Source organism: Geotrypetes seraphini, chromosome 6 (assembly GCF_902459505.1).
Source record: "Geotrypetes seraphini chromosome 6, aGeoSer1.1, whole genome shotgun sequence".
Lineage (NCBI taxonomy): Eukaryota > Metazoa > Chordata > Amphibia > Gymnophiona > Dermophiidae > Geotrypetes > Geotrypetes seraphini.
The window spans coordinates 207,769,966-207,783,987 of record NC_047089.1 but is presented as its reverse complement, the minus strand read 5'-3'; the positions used below and the strand labels follow the sequence as shown (position 1 = coordinate 207,783,987).

At 43.5% G+C, this 14,022-nt stretch overlaps 1 protein-coding gene and 1 non-coding gene across 7 annotated transcripts in view; both read right to left on the bottom strand.

Moving 5' to 3' along the window:
• The window catches only part of TIA1 (TIA1 cytotoxic granule associated RNA binding protein), an 87,241-nt gene extending 73,681 nt beyond the window's left edge, over nt 1-13,560 (bottom strand). For 2 of the 6 annotated variants that reach the window (XM_033948855.1, XM_033948856.1), the window contains exon 1: nt 13,271-13,560. In XM_033948855.1, the coding sequence (XP_033804746.1) occupies nt 13,271-13,296 (26 nt within the window). In that variant the 5' untranslated portion in view covers nt 13,297-13,560. Of the gene's footprint in view, nt 1-13,090; nt 13,223-13,270 lie in introns of those variants that run through there. The other 4 variants (XM_033948853.1, XM_033948854.1, XM_033948857.1 and 1 more) reach the window with 2 other exon arrangements.
• Nucleotides 13,561-13,749: 189 nt separating this feature from the next.
• On the bottom strand, nt 13,750-13,820 carry TRNAG-CCC. The gene has a single exon. It is a non-coding gene; the product is annotated as a tRNA-Gly (tRNA).
• Between the last annotated feature and the right edge of the window lie 202 nt (nt 13,821-14,022).

The following is a 14,022-nucleotide window of genomic DNA, read 5'->3' as shown; positions in this document are numbered from 1 at the left end:
CTACTCACTCGAGGAACGCAGAGAGAGGGGAGACATGATAGAGACGTTCAAGTATCTCACGGGTCGCATCGAAGTGGAAGAAGATATCTTCCTTCTCATGGGTCCCACGGCAACCAGGGGGCACCCGTGGAAAATCAGGGGAGGGAAACTGCACAGTGACACCAGGAAATTCTTTTTCACTGAGAGAGTGGTTGACCGCTGGAATAATCTTCCACTTCAGGTCACTGAGGCCAGCAGCGTGCCTGATTTTAAGGCCAAATGGGATAGATACGTGGGATCTATTCACTGAGTTAGGTGGGGAAGGGTCATTGCGGTGGGCAGACTGGATGGGCCGTGGCCCTTATCTGCCGTCTATTTCTATGTTTCTATGTTTCTATGTTTCTATTACTTTGTTCTCCATATCATTTCAGCTACCTACTCCATGTTCCTCATTTACCACGGAAAACTTCTTCTGCAAGGGACCTATTTTTGATGCCTTTACAACGTTTATGGAAGATACTATGTAAACAACTTCATATCTCCTTCATGGCGACTCCTTATCTGCCTCTCCGAGGTAATGGCGCCTTTACAGCAGGCCTGGATTCGGTGTCCTCTGCTGTGTGGACATTACAACCTAATCAATATGTGTTTCAATTAGTGCATTCCTCGGGGGCACTGAAGACGTTTGAGGAGCTGTGACGTGATAACGGCTGGCGGCCCACTGACTGGTTGTCTTACCTTCAACTGTCTTCATATGTGACTTCTTTGCCCCGCAACACCATCACTGACAGCTGTATGGAGTCCCTCTCGGAAGCGTTGAGTTTAACAGCACAAGTTCAAATCCCATTGCGATTTCATCATCGTCACCTTCAGGAACAATTAGGTGAGCCCTCTTATGAGTCAATTGCACTTAAATGGACTCAGGAACTTTCCTGTGAGGTGACCTCCTTCATGATCCGTAAGGGCACGTTTCGGGCGGCTCGAGTGACTCATAGTGTGACTCTGTTTGAAATGGAATACAAATTTCACCATCAGCTCTACAGATCTACTTCACATCAATTTAGGGCAAAAAAGTGCACTTCTGACCAATGCCTTAAATGTGCACACTCTCCATCTAACTTGGGTCGCCAGTTTTGGACTTGCCCTAGGATTTTTACCTTTTGGCAGCGGCTTGGTACTCATATTCAAGCAATGTGGAATTACAAATTTGCACTGAACCCGGTGATGTTGTTTACTTTGACTTATATTCCTTTGTCTGCTCCGAAGGGCTTCCGCAGCTTTTTGGCCAGAGCGGTGTTGCTTGGGAAGAAGGCAGTCTTACATTGCTGGATCTCTGTGGAATCTCCGACACTATCCCGGTGGAGAACCTTGATGATTCATCAAGCTTCTATGGAGAGATTGTGCTTTTCTTCTTTGGATTCTGAACAAGGCAGATTATTTTGTTCTCGTTGGACACCATTCTGTGATACACTGATGCCTAGAGCTCGTAGTAAATTGTTGAATGTTTGAGCTTATAGAGACCATACTGGAATGGATTTTGTGTTTTGCTGAAGTTTGGGTAGGTTGGGGGGGAGGGGAATTCACTGAATGTCAAGTGAAGAATAGCAGTGTTCTGATGTTCATTTCTTTCAACTGTACACTTACATTCAGGAAGTTTGTGTTTTATTCTGCAAAATCAATAAAATATACTTTTCCAAAAAAAAAAAAAAAAAACCCACAATATAATCTTATTAATTCATAATGGTAACCACAAAATTAAAAAAAACAAAACACAAAATATACTGTATGCAGAGAAAATGTTAATTATCATTTATATTTGTTATATTTTTCAAAGAAGTCAAGGCAGATGACTTTAAAATATGCAATGTCACCTCAGTAACAACTATAGAAAAGTAGACAAATATAGTACAAAATATAGACAACAGATTATAAATTCTCAAAACTGACACATTTCGATCACTAAATTGAAAATAAAATCATTTTTCCTACAGTTGTTGTCTGGTGATTTAATTAGTTTCTGGTTGGACTTTCTTCTGACTGTGCATCCAACATTTTGTTTTCTTTCTGCCTCCTGCATGCTTCCTCTCCTCCAGACTTCATTTCCTTCTCCAACCAACATCTCTCTCTGTCCCTCCATGACTCCAACTTTTCTTCCTCTCTCCTCCACTCTTATTGACAACATGTCTCCCTCTGTCTCCCTCCTCTGTTATGATCTTGCATCTCTCTGTTCTACCTCAGGGTCTCTTTCCCCCCCCCCCCCGTCTCTTCAGTCTGCACTTCCCATAGTCAAGCATCTGCCTCATGTCTTACCCCTTTGGTCCAGGCCTCTGTCTCTGTCTTTCTTCTGCTTACAATACCCTGCCCCATCCCATGTCCAGCATTTGTTCTCCCTTCTTCCAGGTGTTTCTCTACCTCTCTCTCTCTCTCTCTCTCTCTCTCCCTTCCTACCTCCCTGATACAGAATCTTTCCACCTCTCTGCAATCTCTCTCTCTTCCCTCTATACACCCCCATGCCTCTCCTTTGTTTCTGGTTTTTCCATCTCTCTATCTTCCTTCTGCTAACATTTTGAGTCTTCCCACCTTTGATCCAGGTCTTTCTGTCTTCCCCCTCCCCAGGGCCTGGCATCTCTCTCTCCTCGGTTCAGGGTGTTTCTCCTCTCTACCCTCTTTAGTCCAGCATCTGCCCTGTCTTCCCCCTCCCTTTTGATTCAAGTCTGCTTTCCCGCCACTCCTTAAGGTCATTTTCTGTTCCCGCCCCCGGTGTCCAGATCCAGGGTCTCTATGAGTTTTCCATTTGGTAGCTTTTAACTGATTTGCTCAGCATATTGGGGGGTGCTATACTCACAATCACAGTAGTCTCTCTTGTAGACCAATAAATGCAAAACGGTTAATTACTTGCCCCAATCCCGTTTCACAATGTATCAGTTAGAATTGTGCTTTTTTATCAAATCCAGTTTAATGGTCGGAAGATGAACATTCCCTACATATCCATCTTCCTGGTGCATTTCCCATTCTCTACTTTGGGATTCATAACTGTTAACGCAGAGGCTAATTGTGCCCTCCAGCATGCTGAATCCTAATGATATTGTTGAAAACTTGAAAATCTGTTTTGCTGGGCTTCTTCTGCTTAAGGTATATCTGCCTTTGATCCAGGACCTATTCTCTCTTCCTGATGTAACTTTGATATTGCAGCCTGTCGCCCACCGGGGCCCTAGCAATGGGTGGTGTCTTACCTCCGCTGATTCCCTGTCCCCCTACTCCTTCACCATCAGCGGGGAAGGTTACCTCTGCTGCTTCTCCGCCCCTACTCCTTCACCTGACGGTGCATAGCGTTGATGTTGCAGCCTGCTGCCCACCGGGGCCCTCGCGACGGGACGGGCAATACCTAGGCTGCTTCCCCGCCCCTTCTCCTTCACCGTCAGCAGGGAAGGTTACCTCCGCTGCTTCCCCGCTCCTACTCCTTCACCTGAAGGTACATAGCATTCTAGGCCGCGCGCCACAAACACGCGGGGTAATTTGCCCCTCCCTGCTTATGGTGAAGGAATAGAAGCGGGGAAGAGGGTTGGCGCGTGGCCTGGAACGCTATGCAAATTACCCCTCCCTGCTCACGGTGAAGGAGTAGGGGCAGGAAAGAGGATTGGCGCGCGGATTCGATGCTGGTGGTAGGATTAGCAGGGCTGCTTGTAGATCTGTGGATGCAAGATGACAGTCGGGCGCTCCCCTAAATTAGCCGGGGGTTCACGCTAGGGAGAACACTGCTGTGTCAAGATTTCTTTGCATTAATAATGGCTGAGACTACTTATACCTCCTCTCCCTATATCCTAATGTATAGCTTTTTCTAATTCCTTCCTCCAAGTCTTATAAAATCCTGGAACTGATTATAGTGAAACAGTTTTTAGGTGCAAAACCACCATATTCATTAACAAGTTCTTCACAAGATAATAAATGTTACTTAACTCATATTTAATTCAGGGTATGTAGAGATAATTTAGTCTCAAAACAACAAAAGAACCAGAGGTCCAACTTCGTCTGCAGTGAAAAAACAGACCAGAGCAAACAAACCAAAACTGCAGACTTGTACACGGTGCAGGCAAATTTTATTTTGACAAATAAATCTTAACTAAAAACCTTTTACCAGACGGGGGACCCAACACGGTCCGTGTTTCGGACAACCTTCATCAGGGGTCCATGGTAATAAAGGTAAAAAGAAAAATATCACAAAAAGAAGCCTGGAAAAATAGCGTTTGGTAGCACACCAGTGAATCTCCGAAATGCACTACAAGTTCGTCACAGTAAAAAAAGGTTTTTTTTACTGTGACGAACTTGTAGTGCATTTCGGAGATTCACTGGTGTGCTACCAAACGCTATTTTTCCAGGCTTCTTTTTGTGATATTTTTCTTTTTACCTTTATTACCATGGACCCCTGATGAAGGTTGTCCGAAACACAGACCGTGTTGGGTCCCCCGTCTGGTAAAAGGTTTTTAGTTAAGATTTATTTGTCAAAATAAAATTTGCCTGCACCGTGTACAAGTCTGCAGTTTTGGTTTGTTTGCTCTGAGATAATTTAGTCTCCAATTAAGAAAAAGTTCTATGTTGTTGATTAGGAGGAAAATCTACCAGGTATGAGATGGGGGTAAGGAAAGCAGTTAACAACTTACCTGTAACAGGTATTATCCAGGGACAGCAGGCACATATTCTCACAGATGGGTGATGTCATCCATGGAGCCCGGTACAGACAATGCAAAATTGTACTGTCACTTTAACTTTGTAGAAATTTCGAGACTGCCATTATCGCACATTCGCGAATGCCTTCCTGCCCAATGTCAGCTCGCAGGACCACCAGTTCAGTAAACAAGCTAAGAAGCTAACTAGGTGTGAAGGGAGGGTTGTGAGAATATCTGCCTGCTGGGATGAAGTTATACCGGGCAATAATCTGTTGAGGAACAACAGAGTAAGAAGAAAAGGAGGGGGAGTAGCGTTATATGTTAAAGATCATATTAAAACCACACAATTGCAGGATCTTCAGGGCAAGGAAGAGGCACTGTGGAACAATTTGGAAAGAGGGATGGTAAATATATTTACATTGGTGTGATTTATATTGCCTTCAACACCATAGACCACTCTCTCCTCTTGTCCAGGCTAAAGTCCACTGGAATCCTTGACAATGCACTTCAATGGTTCTCTTCATTCTTGAACGACAGATCACAGAGAGTCCTACTAGGAAAATTCTTATCTGAACCCAAACCACTCCACTATGGAGTGCCTCAGGGAGCTTTACTTTCACCTCTCCTCTTCAACATCTATGTCAAACCAGTACTGGACATAGCGGGTAAACACCGCATCAGAATCCACTCCTTCGCTGATGACCTACAACTCTATCTTCTCCTAGGCCGTCACCAAGACACACAAATCAAATATCTCCAATCTTGCTTAACTGAAATAAAGTCTTGGATGACCGTAAACAAATTACAGTTAAATGAATCCAAGACAGAACTTCTCTGGATCCACAAAGATTTATGCGTATACCCCCGTCCATCCTTTTCCTGGGCCACAAACACCCTTACACCCAAAGACAAAGTCCGCAGCCTAGGAGTAACTCTTGACTCTAATTTGTCAATGACAGATCACGTATCCAAACTAGTATCATCCTCCTTCTACTACCTCCGCCAGCTAAAAACCATACGTGCCTACTTCTCAGAATCTGAATTTGCCCAACTACTCTACGCTTTTGTTCTATTCCGCGTAGACTATTGTAACGCTCTACTAGTGGGCCTGCCTACCAAAACTCTCTCCCGCCTCCAAAGAGTGCAAAACGCTGCAATCCGCCTTCTGAAAAACCTAGGCATCCACGACCATGTTACCCCTGCATTAGCTTCCATGTACTGGCTGCACCTTCAAAAACGCTGCACCTTCAAGGCCCTGCTCCTCACTTTCAAAACCTTCCATGAAAGGATTCCGTACTACATGAAACCTAAACTACAAATCTACTTCCCAAAACGACCACTGATGTCCCAAGGAGAAAAACGACTGACCATACCTTCTGGCCGCTCCCTCAAAACTGAAACTGCCCGCAAATGCTCCTACTCACATTTCATACCCAAACTTTGGCACACAATCCCTCCATCTGTCAGATCACTAGATGGACTCTGGAACTTCAGGAAGGCCGTGAAAACCTTCCTCTTTACTAACCCAGCGCCTTAAAGTCATTCACCCTGAAATGCCATCCAGTCAACTCACCTTTGTCACTTAATTTCACCAGATGCTACTTAGTACATATGTTTTATTGTCATGTCTATATTGTAATTTATGTAAACTGTCATCTATATTGTAATTTATGTAAAATGTCATCTTTGCTCTGTCTGGATTATTATGGATGCACTTTGTAACCCGTTCTGGGCTCTTTTGGGAGGACGGGCTAAAAATCAAATAAATAAATAAATAAAAATCGAATAAATAAATATCTTCTAATTTGTAATCCGCTTAGAACTGCAAGGCACAAGCGGAATAGAAATCACTAATGTAATGTAATGTAATGTAATATATAGGCCTCCTTCACAGACAGAAGAAGTGGACAGAGATTTAATAGTAGACATTCAGAATATATCTGAAAAAAGGGGAAGTTTTACTAATAGGTGATTTTAACATGCCAGATATTGATTGGGGTATCCCTACTGCGGGGTCTTCTAGAACAGAGGTTCTCAATAAGTGGTACACGCACCATTGTCAGGGGGGTACACGGCTCTGGTGCTGTATGTCTCCCAACTTCTTTCTGCCATTGAGCATCTCCAACCTTCCTTGTCTTCTCTCTCCAGCCTCCCTACCCCTCGGACCAGCAGTGGCAGCTCACTGTGTGCTTTTAACTTCCCCACATAACTGCTGCTAGAGTTAGTTTAACCAGCAATTCAGGCAGCCTTGGGCCTTTGCTAGGCCAGCCCACCTCCAACAAAATAGGAAGCTGCATCATCAGAGGCACGCCGATTGAACCATGGCTAAACTAACGTTAGCGGCAGCTGTGTGGGGAAGTTAAAAGCATTCAGTGAGCTGCCGCCAGGGAGAGGAGAGGTACTGCTGAACATGGGAAAGGGCTGGGGGGAGAAGAGGTGCTGTTGGCTCTGGCAGAAGGGAAGGGGAAGGTACTGCTGGACTTGAAGGAAAAGGGGAGGGAAAGGAAAGGTGCTGTACACTGGAGGGAAAGGTGAGATGGTGCATGGGGAGAGAGCATATTAGTTGTGAGTGAGGTTGGATGGAGGGAAGGAAAATTGTTGCAGGATGAAAGAGGGAAAAATGGATATGGAGTGGAGGAGAGGGAGAAATGGTGCATGGGGAAAGAGCATGTTGTGAATGGGATTGGGGAGAGATGGATTAGGGGTGGGAAGGAGGGATATAACACTTGAAGGAAGGGTCAAGGAGAAAGAGAAAGCGTGCAGGAGGCAGAAAGAGTTGGCCTCATGGAGAGAGGAAGAGATGGATGAGGAGGGCAGAAAGAAAGGAAGGAGAAATGTCACACTCAGGGGAAGAGGAAGAGGGCAGAGTAAAAAGTTGAACTCGTGAAGGGAGAGAGATGAATGTTGGTTGGTGGAGAGAATGAGGACTGGAGGAGAGGAAGCATGCAGGAGGTAGAGAAAAAGAAAGGTTGGACTGGTGGAAAGAAGGGATGTGGCAGAAGGAGTGGGAGAGATGCACCCTGGATCTCTCTCTCTCTTTACCCACTCCCTTTGCAAAAGGAAAGGAACAATAGAAGGACTGTAAGAAAGAGAGGGAGACATATTGCCAATGGGAGTGGAGGAGAGAGGAAGAAAAGCTGGACTCATGGAGGGACTGAGGGAGATGTTGGCCAAATGGCCCATCTAATCTGCACATCTGCAGTAACCATTATCTCTTTCTCTCTCTGAGAGAGCCCATGTGCTTTCCCAGGCCCTCTTGAATTCAGACACAGTCTCTGTCTCCACCACATCTTCCGGGAGACTATTCCACCATCTACCACCCTTTCTATAAAATAGTGTTTCCTTAGATTACTCCGGAGCCTATCACCTCTTAACGTCATCCTATGCCCTCTAATTGCAGTTTCCTTTCAAATGAAAGAGACTTGACTTATGATAGAGACGTTTAAATACATATGTAATATAAGTGCACATATGTCCCCTCTCCCGCCTTTCCTCCAAAGTATACAGATTGAGATCTTTAAGCTCTCCCGCCTTTCCTCCAAAGTATACAGATTGAGATCTTTTAAGCTCTCCCGCCTTTCCTCCAAAGTATACAGATTGAGATCTTTAAGCTCTCCCGCCTTTCCTCCAAAGTATACAGATTGAGATCTTTAAGCTCTCCCGCCTTTCCTCCAAAGTATACAGTCCCCATATGCCTTATGGTGAAGACCACATACCATTTTAGTAGCCTTACTCTGGACCGACTCTATGCTTTTTATATCTTTTTGAAGGTGCGGCCTCCAGAATTGTACACAATATTCTAAATGAGGTCTCATCAAAGTCTTTTACAGGGGCATCAATACTTCCTTTTTCCTACTAGCCATACCTCTCCCTATGCAACCCAGCTTTCGCCATCACCTTTTCAACCTGTTTGGCCACTTTAAAATCATCACATACAATCACACCCAAGTCCCGCTCTTCTGTTATGCACATAAGTTCTTCACCCCCTAAACTGTACCGATCCCTTGGTTTTTTGCAGCACAAATGCATTACCTTAGATTTCTTAGCATTAAATTTTAGCTGCCAAATTTCAGACTATTCTTCAAGATTCGCCAGGTCTTTCTTCACGCTATTCACACCATCTGGTGTGTTTACTCTATTGCAGATTTTGATATCATCCGCAAAGAGGCAAATCTTACCCGACAACCCTTCAGCAATATCATTTATAAAAATGTTAAGAACAGGCCAAAGAACAGAACCTTTAGGCACACGACTGGTAACATCTTTCCTCAGAGTGATCTCCATTGATCACTACCCTCTGTCACCTTCCACTCAACCAGTTCTTGACCCAGCCTATCACTTTGGAATCCATCCCGGGGGCACTCAGTTGTTTTTTTTTAGACAACTCTGTGGAACACTGTCAAAGGCTTTGCTAAAATCTAAATACACCACATCTAGCGCACTCCCTCTATCCAATTCTCTGGTCACCCAGTCAAAGACATTGATCAGATTTGTCTGACAAGACCTACCTCTAGTATGAATCCATGTTGCCTCTGGTCCTGCAATCCACAGGATTCCAGAAACTTCACCATTCTCTGTTTTAAAAGCATTTCCATTAATTTGCTTACCACAGAAATCAGACTTACCGGCCTGTAATTCCCTACTTCTTCCTTACTTCCACTTTTGTGGAAAGGGACCACATCCGCCCTTCTTCAGTCCTCTGGTACCACTCCCGACTCTACAGACTCATTCAAAAGGTCAGAGGAGCTACCAGAACTTCCTTAAGTTCCTTCAGCACCCTTGGATATACACTATCTAGCCTCATCGCTTTGTCTACCTTTATTTTAGCTAGCTCCTCATGAACATAACCCTCTGAAAATCTATCAGGATCTATTACTCCTCCACCCCTATTTACGCTTGTCTTCTGCGGTCCAGCTCCCGGCGCTTCAGCTGTGAACACAGAACATATGTTAAGCAATTCGGCCTTTTCTTTATCAGCTTTTACATATACCTCCCCTTCATCTTTGAGTCACACAATGCCACTTTTGTACTCCTTCCCATCACTAATATATCTAAAAAAATGTCTTGTCTCCCCGTTTTACCATGCCAGCTATTTTTCCTTCCATTTGCATCTTTGCTTTCCTGACTATACGACTAGCCTCTCTTAACTTTTCCAGATATTTTTGCCTGTCTTCCTCTTTCTGCAATCTTTTGTAGTTTATGAAAGTTAACCTCTTATTTCTTATCTTCTCAGCTACTACTTTTGAGAACCAAAGCGGACTTCTTTCCTCTTACTTTTACTTACTTGTTTCACAAAATGGTTTGTCACCCTTACAATCGCTCCTTTCAGTTTTGCTAATCGTATTTCCACTCCTTCCAGACATTCCCATCCAAACAATAATTCCTTGACGTAAATCCCCATCTGAACAAAGTTTGCTTTTTTAAAGTCTAGAACCTTTGCTTTTGAATAAGCCCTCTCTATACCCATCTTAATATTAAACCATACCATGCATTGATCACTGGATGCCTGATGATCACCCACTAACATCAGTAACACTTTCCCCATTTGTAAGCACTAAGTCCAGTATGACCCCATCCCGTGTGGGTTCCATTACCAACTGCTGGAACAGTTCTCTCCTTGTAGAGAATCCAGGATTTCCCTACTTCTAGAAGACCCCACAATAGGGATACCCCAAACAACATCCGGCATGTTAAAATCACCTCATTAGTAAAACTTCCCCATTTTTAGATATATTCTGAATGTCTACTATTAAATCTTTATCTACTTGTTCCGTCTGTGAAGGAGGCCTGTATATCACGCCAATGTAAATATATTCACCATTCCCTCTTTCCAAATAGATCCACAGTGCTTCTTCCTTGCCCTGCAGATCCTGCAATTGTGTGGCTTTAATATGATCTTTAACATATAACGCTATTCCCCCCTCCTTTTTTTCTTACCCTGCCTTTCCTGCACAGATTATAGCCTGGTATAACTACATCCCAGTCATGGTTCTCTGTGATCGCCACTATAGCCAACTCCTCTTCGATCACAGCTTCTAGATCCAGAATCTTGTTTCCCATACTTCGAGCATTAGTAGATACTGCTTTCCAGACATTACCCTCTTTTCCCATCCATGTAGAGGTATTCAGTGATTTACTTACCTGAGGGCTTATACTCACCAGGGAGCTTTGATCACTCTGCCCCATCACTTCTAGTTTAAAGCTCTCTTCAGTAGATTAGCCAGCCTGCTGGCGAAGACACTTCTTCCCTTCTTTGATAGATGCACACCATCCCTGCTCAGCAGCCCTTGGAAAATCATCCCATGGTCCAGTAAGCCAAAATGTTCTCAACGACACCATCCAAGTAGCCATACATTCACCTACAGGATGCAAGCTTCTCTGCCCTGGCCTTTACCCTCAACAGGGAGGATGGACAAGAATACCACCTGTGCACTTGACTGCTTCACCTCTCCCAGAGCCAAAAAGTCACTTTTGACACGTTCACAGGGGTACCTGGCAGTATCGTTAGTGCCAACGTGGATGAGCAGTATAGGATAGTAGTCATCAGGCTTGATGAGTCTTGGCAAGCTCTCTGTAATATCATGGATTTTGGCATCAGGCAGACGGCATACATCTCATGACATCATGTCTGGTCTGCAGATGGACGCTTCTGTACCCCTCAGATGAGAATCGCTAACTACCACTCCTTACGCCTCCTAGTGGTCATGGATCCAGTAATTTTGGGGATCTGAGGCTTTGGTCCTTCCTCTCCTTGGGATGCTCTCATCTCCTCCACTTTCAGGCCAGCATACTAGTTCTTCAGTTCAAGGGTGGGGGGGAGTCAGGCCAGCATACTGGTTCTTCAGTTCAAGGGTGGGGGGAGTCACAGTACCAATCTTACGGTGTTTCATAATCTGAGTCCATCTGCTTTCCCTAAGCACAGCCTCTTCTTCCCCACTGCTGGAAATCTTTGACACTTCATGGACCATTTCATCGATGTACCTCTCATTCTCACAGATGCTTCTCAGTCTTGCCACCTCCTCTCTCAGTTCTTTTACTTCCTTCATGAGGGATTCGAGCTGAAGACAGCTTGTACATGGAACTACTCCCTCTGCCTAGGACACATTTTCTGTCTGCACAGAGACAGAAGCTATGACCTGAGCAGCAGCTTAGGTGATACGATGTTTCCCAGCCATACTGTGGTGCAGAAGTATCTAGAAGAAGAAAAAAAAAGAAAGGGCAGACAGACAGTAGTTCACAGGTTGCTGTGAAAACTATATTTAATGCAGATCATCTACAACCTCTCTCTTAGAACCAGGTTTACTGAGGGTTAGGCACTAGGCCAGCATTCCTCCCCTCAACCTGTGGAGTCTGATCGCTTAAGAAAGTCCTCAGAGTTGTTGGGGTTTTTTAAAGTTTTGAGTGGCATTGTTTTATATATATTATACATACAAATATATACACATACTGATTTGTTTTATTATTTGTAGGAACACACAACATACTATTACAAAGATCAAATATGCCCCTTATTCAAACATTGCTAAGACTTTAATAAATGTATTTTTTGTACACAGGAATATTCTGCATGCCAAGTGAACAAGCAGAACTGTTCTTCAAAACTAGAAAACGATCTGCCTCCAAAATTAGGTTAAACACAACAATAACTGTACACTTTGACCACTGCTAAAAACACTGAGCTTCAGCAAAACAGTTAATTACAAGGAAAACAGACAGGTAGTTCCCCCAAGATCACCTCAACATCAACTGTGTTCCTTGATCTTTCCCGATTAAAGAGTACAGTACGTCCTGCCACCGATCAATACTCACTTGAGGCCGCCGCTAAATGTGACTTTAAAGGGCAATATGTCTGTGGGAGGAGGGAAGTTTAAACTGTACCGCTAGCTAAAATTTTATATGATCCAGTAAAAAAATCATCAGGAAAGAAAAACACATTACCTTTAAGAGAGTCTGTTAAACCCATCCGTCTCCCCAAAGTTTTCCCCTACTACCTATCGTTCAGAAACTAAGTATTTCAGTTTACCCTCCTTGATCCAACGTATTTTAAGACGCCATTAAAAAAAAAAAAAAAAAAAAAGTTAAAATTTCGACCTAAAAAAGTCGCACGCAGTTCTTATTTCCCGCGTTACACAGTGCGAAAACTATTTCAGCCTTACATACTAGTATGACATAAAACTATACAAGATTATACACACATATATAAAGAGAAAAAATTATGTTTTATTTTAATAACGTGAGCAAAGAAGGCGTAGAGGAAGGGAGCCGGCGTTTCACCCGCATTGGCGCAAAAAGCCCGAGATCGTCACGTCAGCAGTACAGGCCGCACAGGCCCTAAAGGAAGATGAGCCATAGCACCTACAATTTACATAAAAATAACATTCTTTACAAAAAATATGTAGATAGATAGATATAAATATATATATATAGAGAGAGAGAGATACACATACGTTATAAAGATAATAAGGGCTAGAAGCAGAATCCCTTGTTACCACGTTTCCCTGGTGAAGAGTTTTGCGTCGGCCATTCAGCAGCAATTCCTCCTCAGCCTCTCCGTATGTGGGCCACCTCCGGAAGATGAGAAAATTAAAATGTCCCCATTTTATAACCAAGTTAAGGCAACTACTCACAAAGTTTTGGGCATTTCATCATCCATGATGCTCCAGGCTCAAGCCCGAGTTCCAGTCACTGCCTCCCGTTCGCTTTCACCCCGATCCTTTTCTCCTCCGATGATGGTGGTCGCTGTCTTCGGTACAAATGGCGTTCTCCTGACTCCGGCCTTCACATTCATCCACCGACACTTTCTCAGCTCCTTACGAAGAACAATGAAAAAAAAAAGGTTTAGCCAAAAAACAAAACAAAAAAAACCCTAAAACCGTCACAAGATGGCGGGCCAGAAGCCGGACGGCTGCGCTCTAACGCGTACGTACAACTAGTCCCACCCCTTCCGCCCTTCCACTTTTGTAAAAGGAATGCTTGCAGCATTTTATTAATTTTACATTATGGTTTTGTTCTTAGATAGGAATAATTATGATAATACTATTTCATAGCTTTAAAAAAAAACATGGTAAGCTAAAGATGATTAAGAAAAAAAATATTAAAAGCAGGATGCGCCGCCCGGGAATCGAACCCGGGTCGCAAGAATGGGAATCTTGCATGATACCACTACACCAGCGGCGCCTAATACAAACTGAGCTTTCCAAAGCAAATTAAATACCCCAATTTCCTTCCTTTTGACTCTGTAGCTATTCTATTAAAATGTTTTAATATCCACCAATAAAATTTTTATTAAAATATTCTCAATACCTTTTCTTTTATTTTCTCTATTTTGGCCTCTTCTTTTAACTTATTTATGCAGTGCATCCATTCCCTTCCTTTCTTT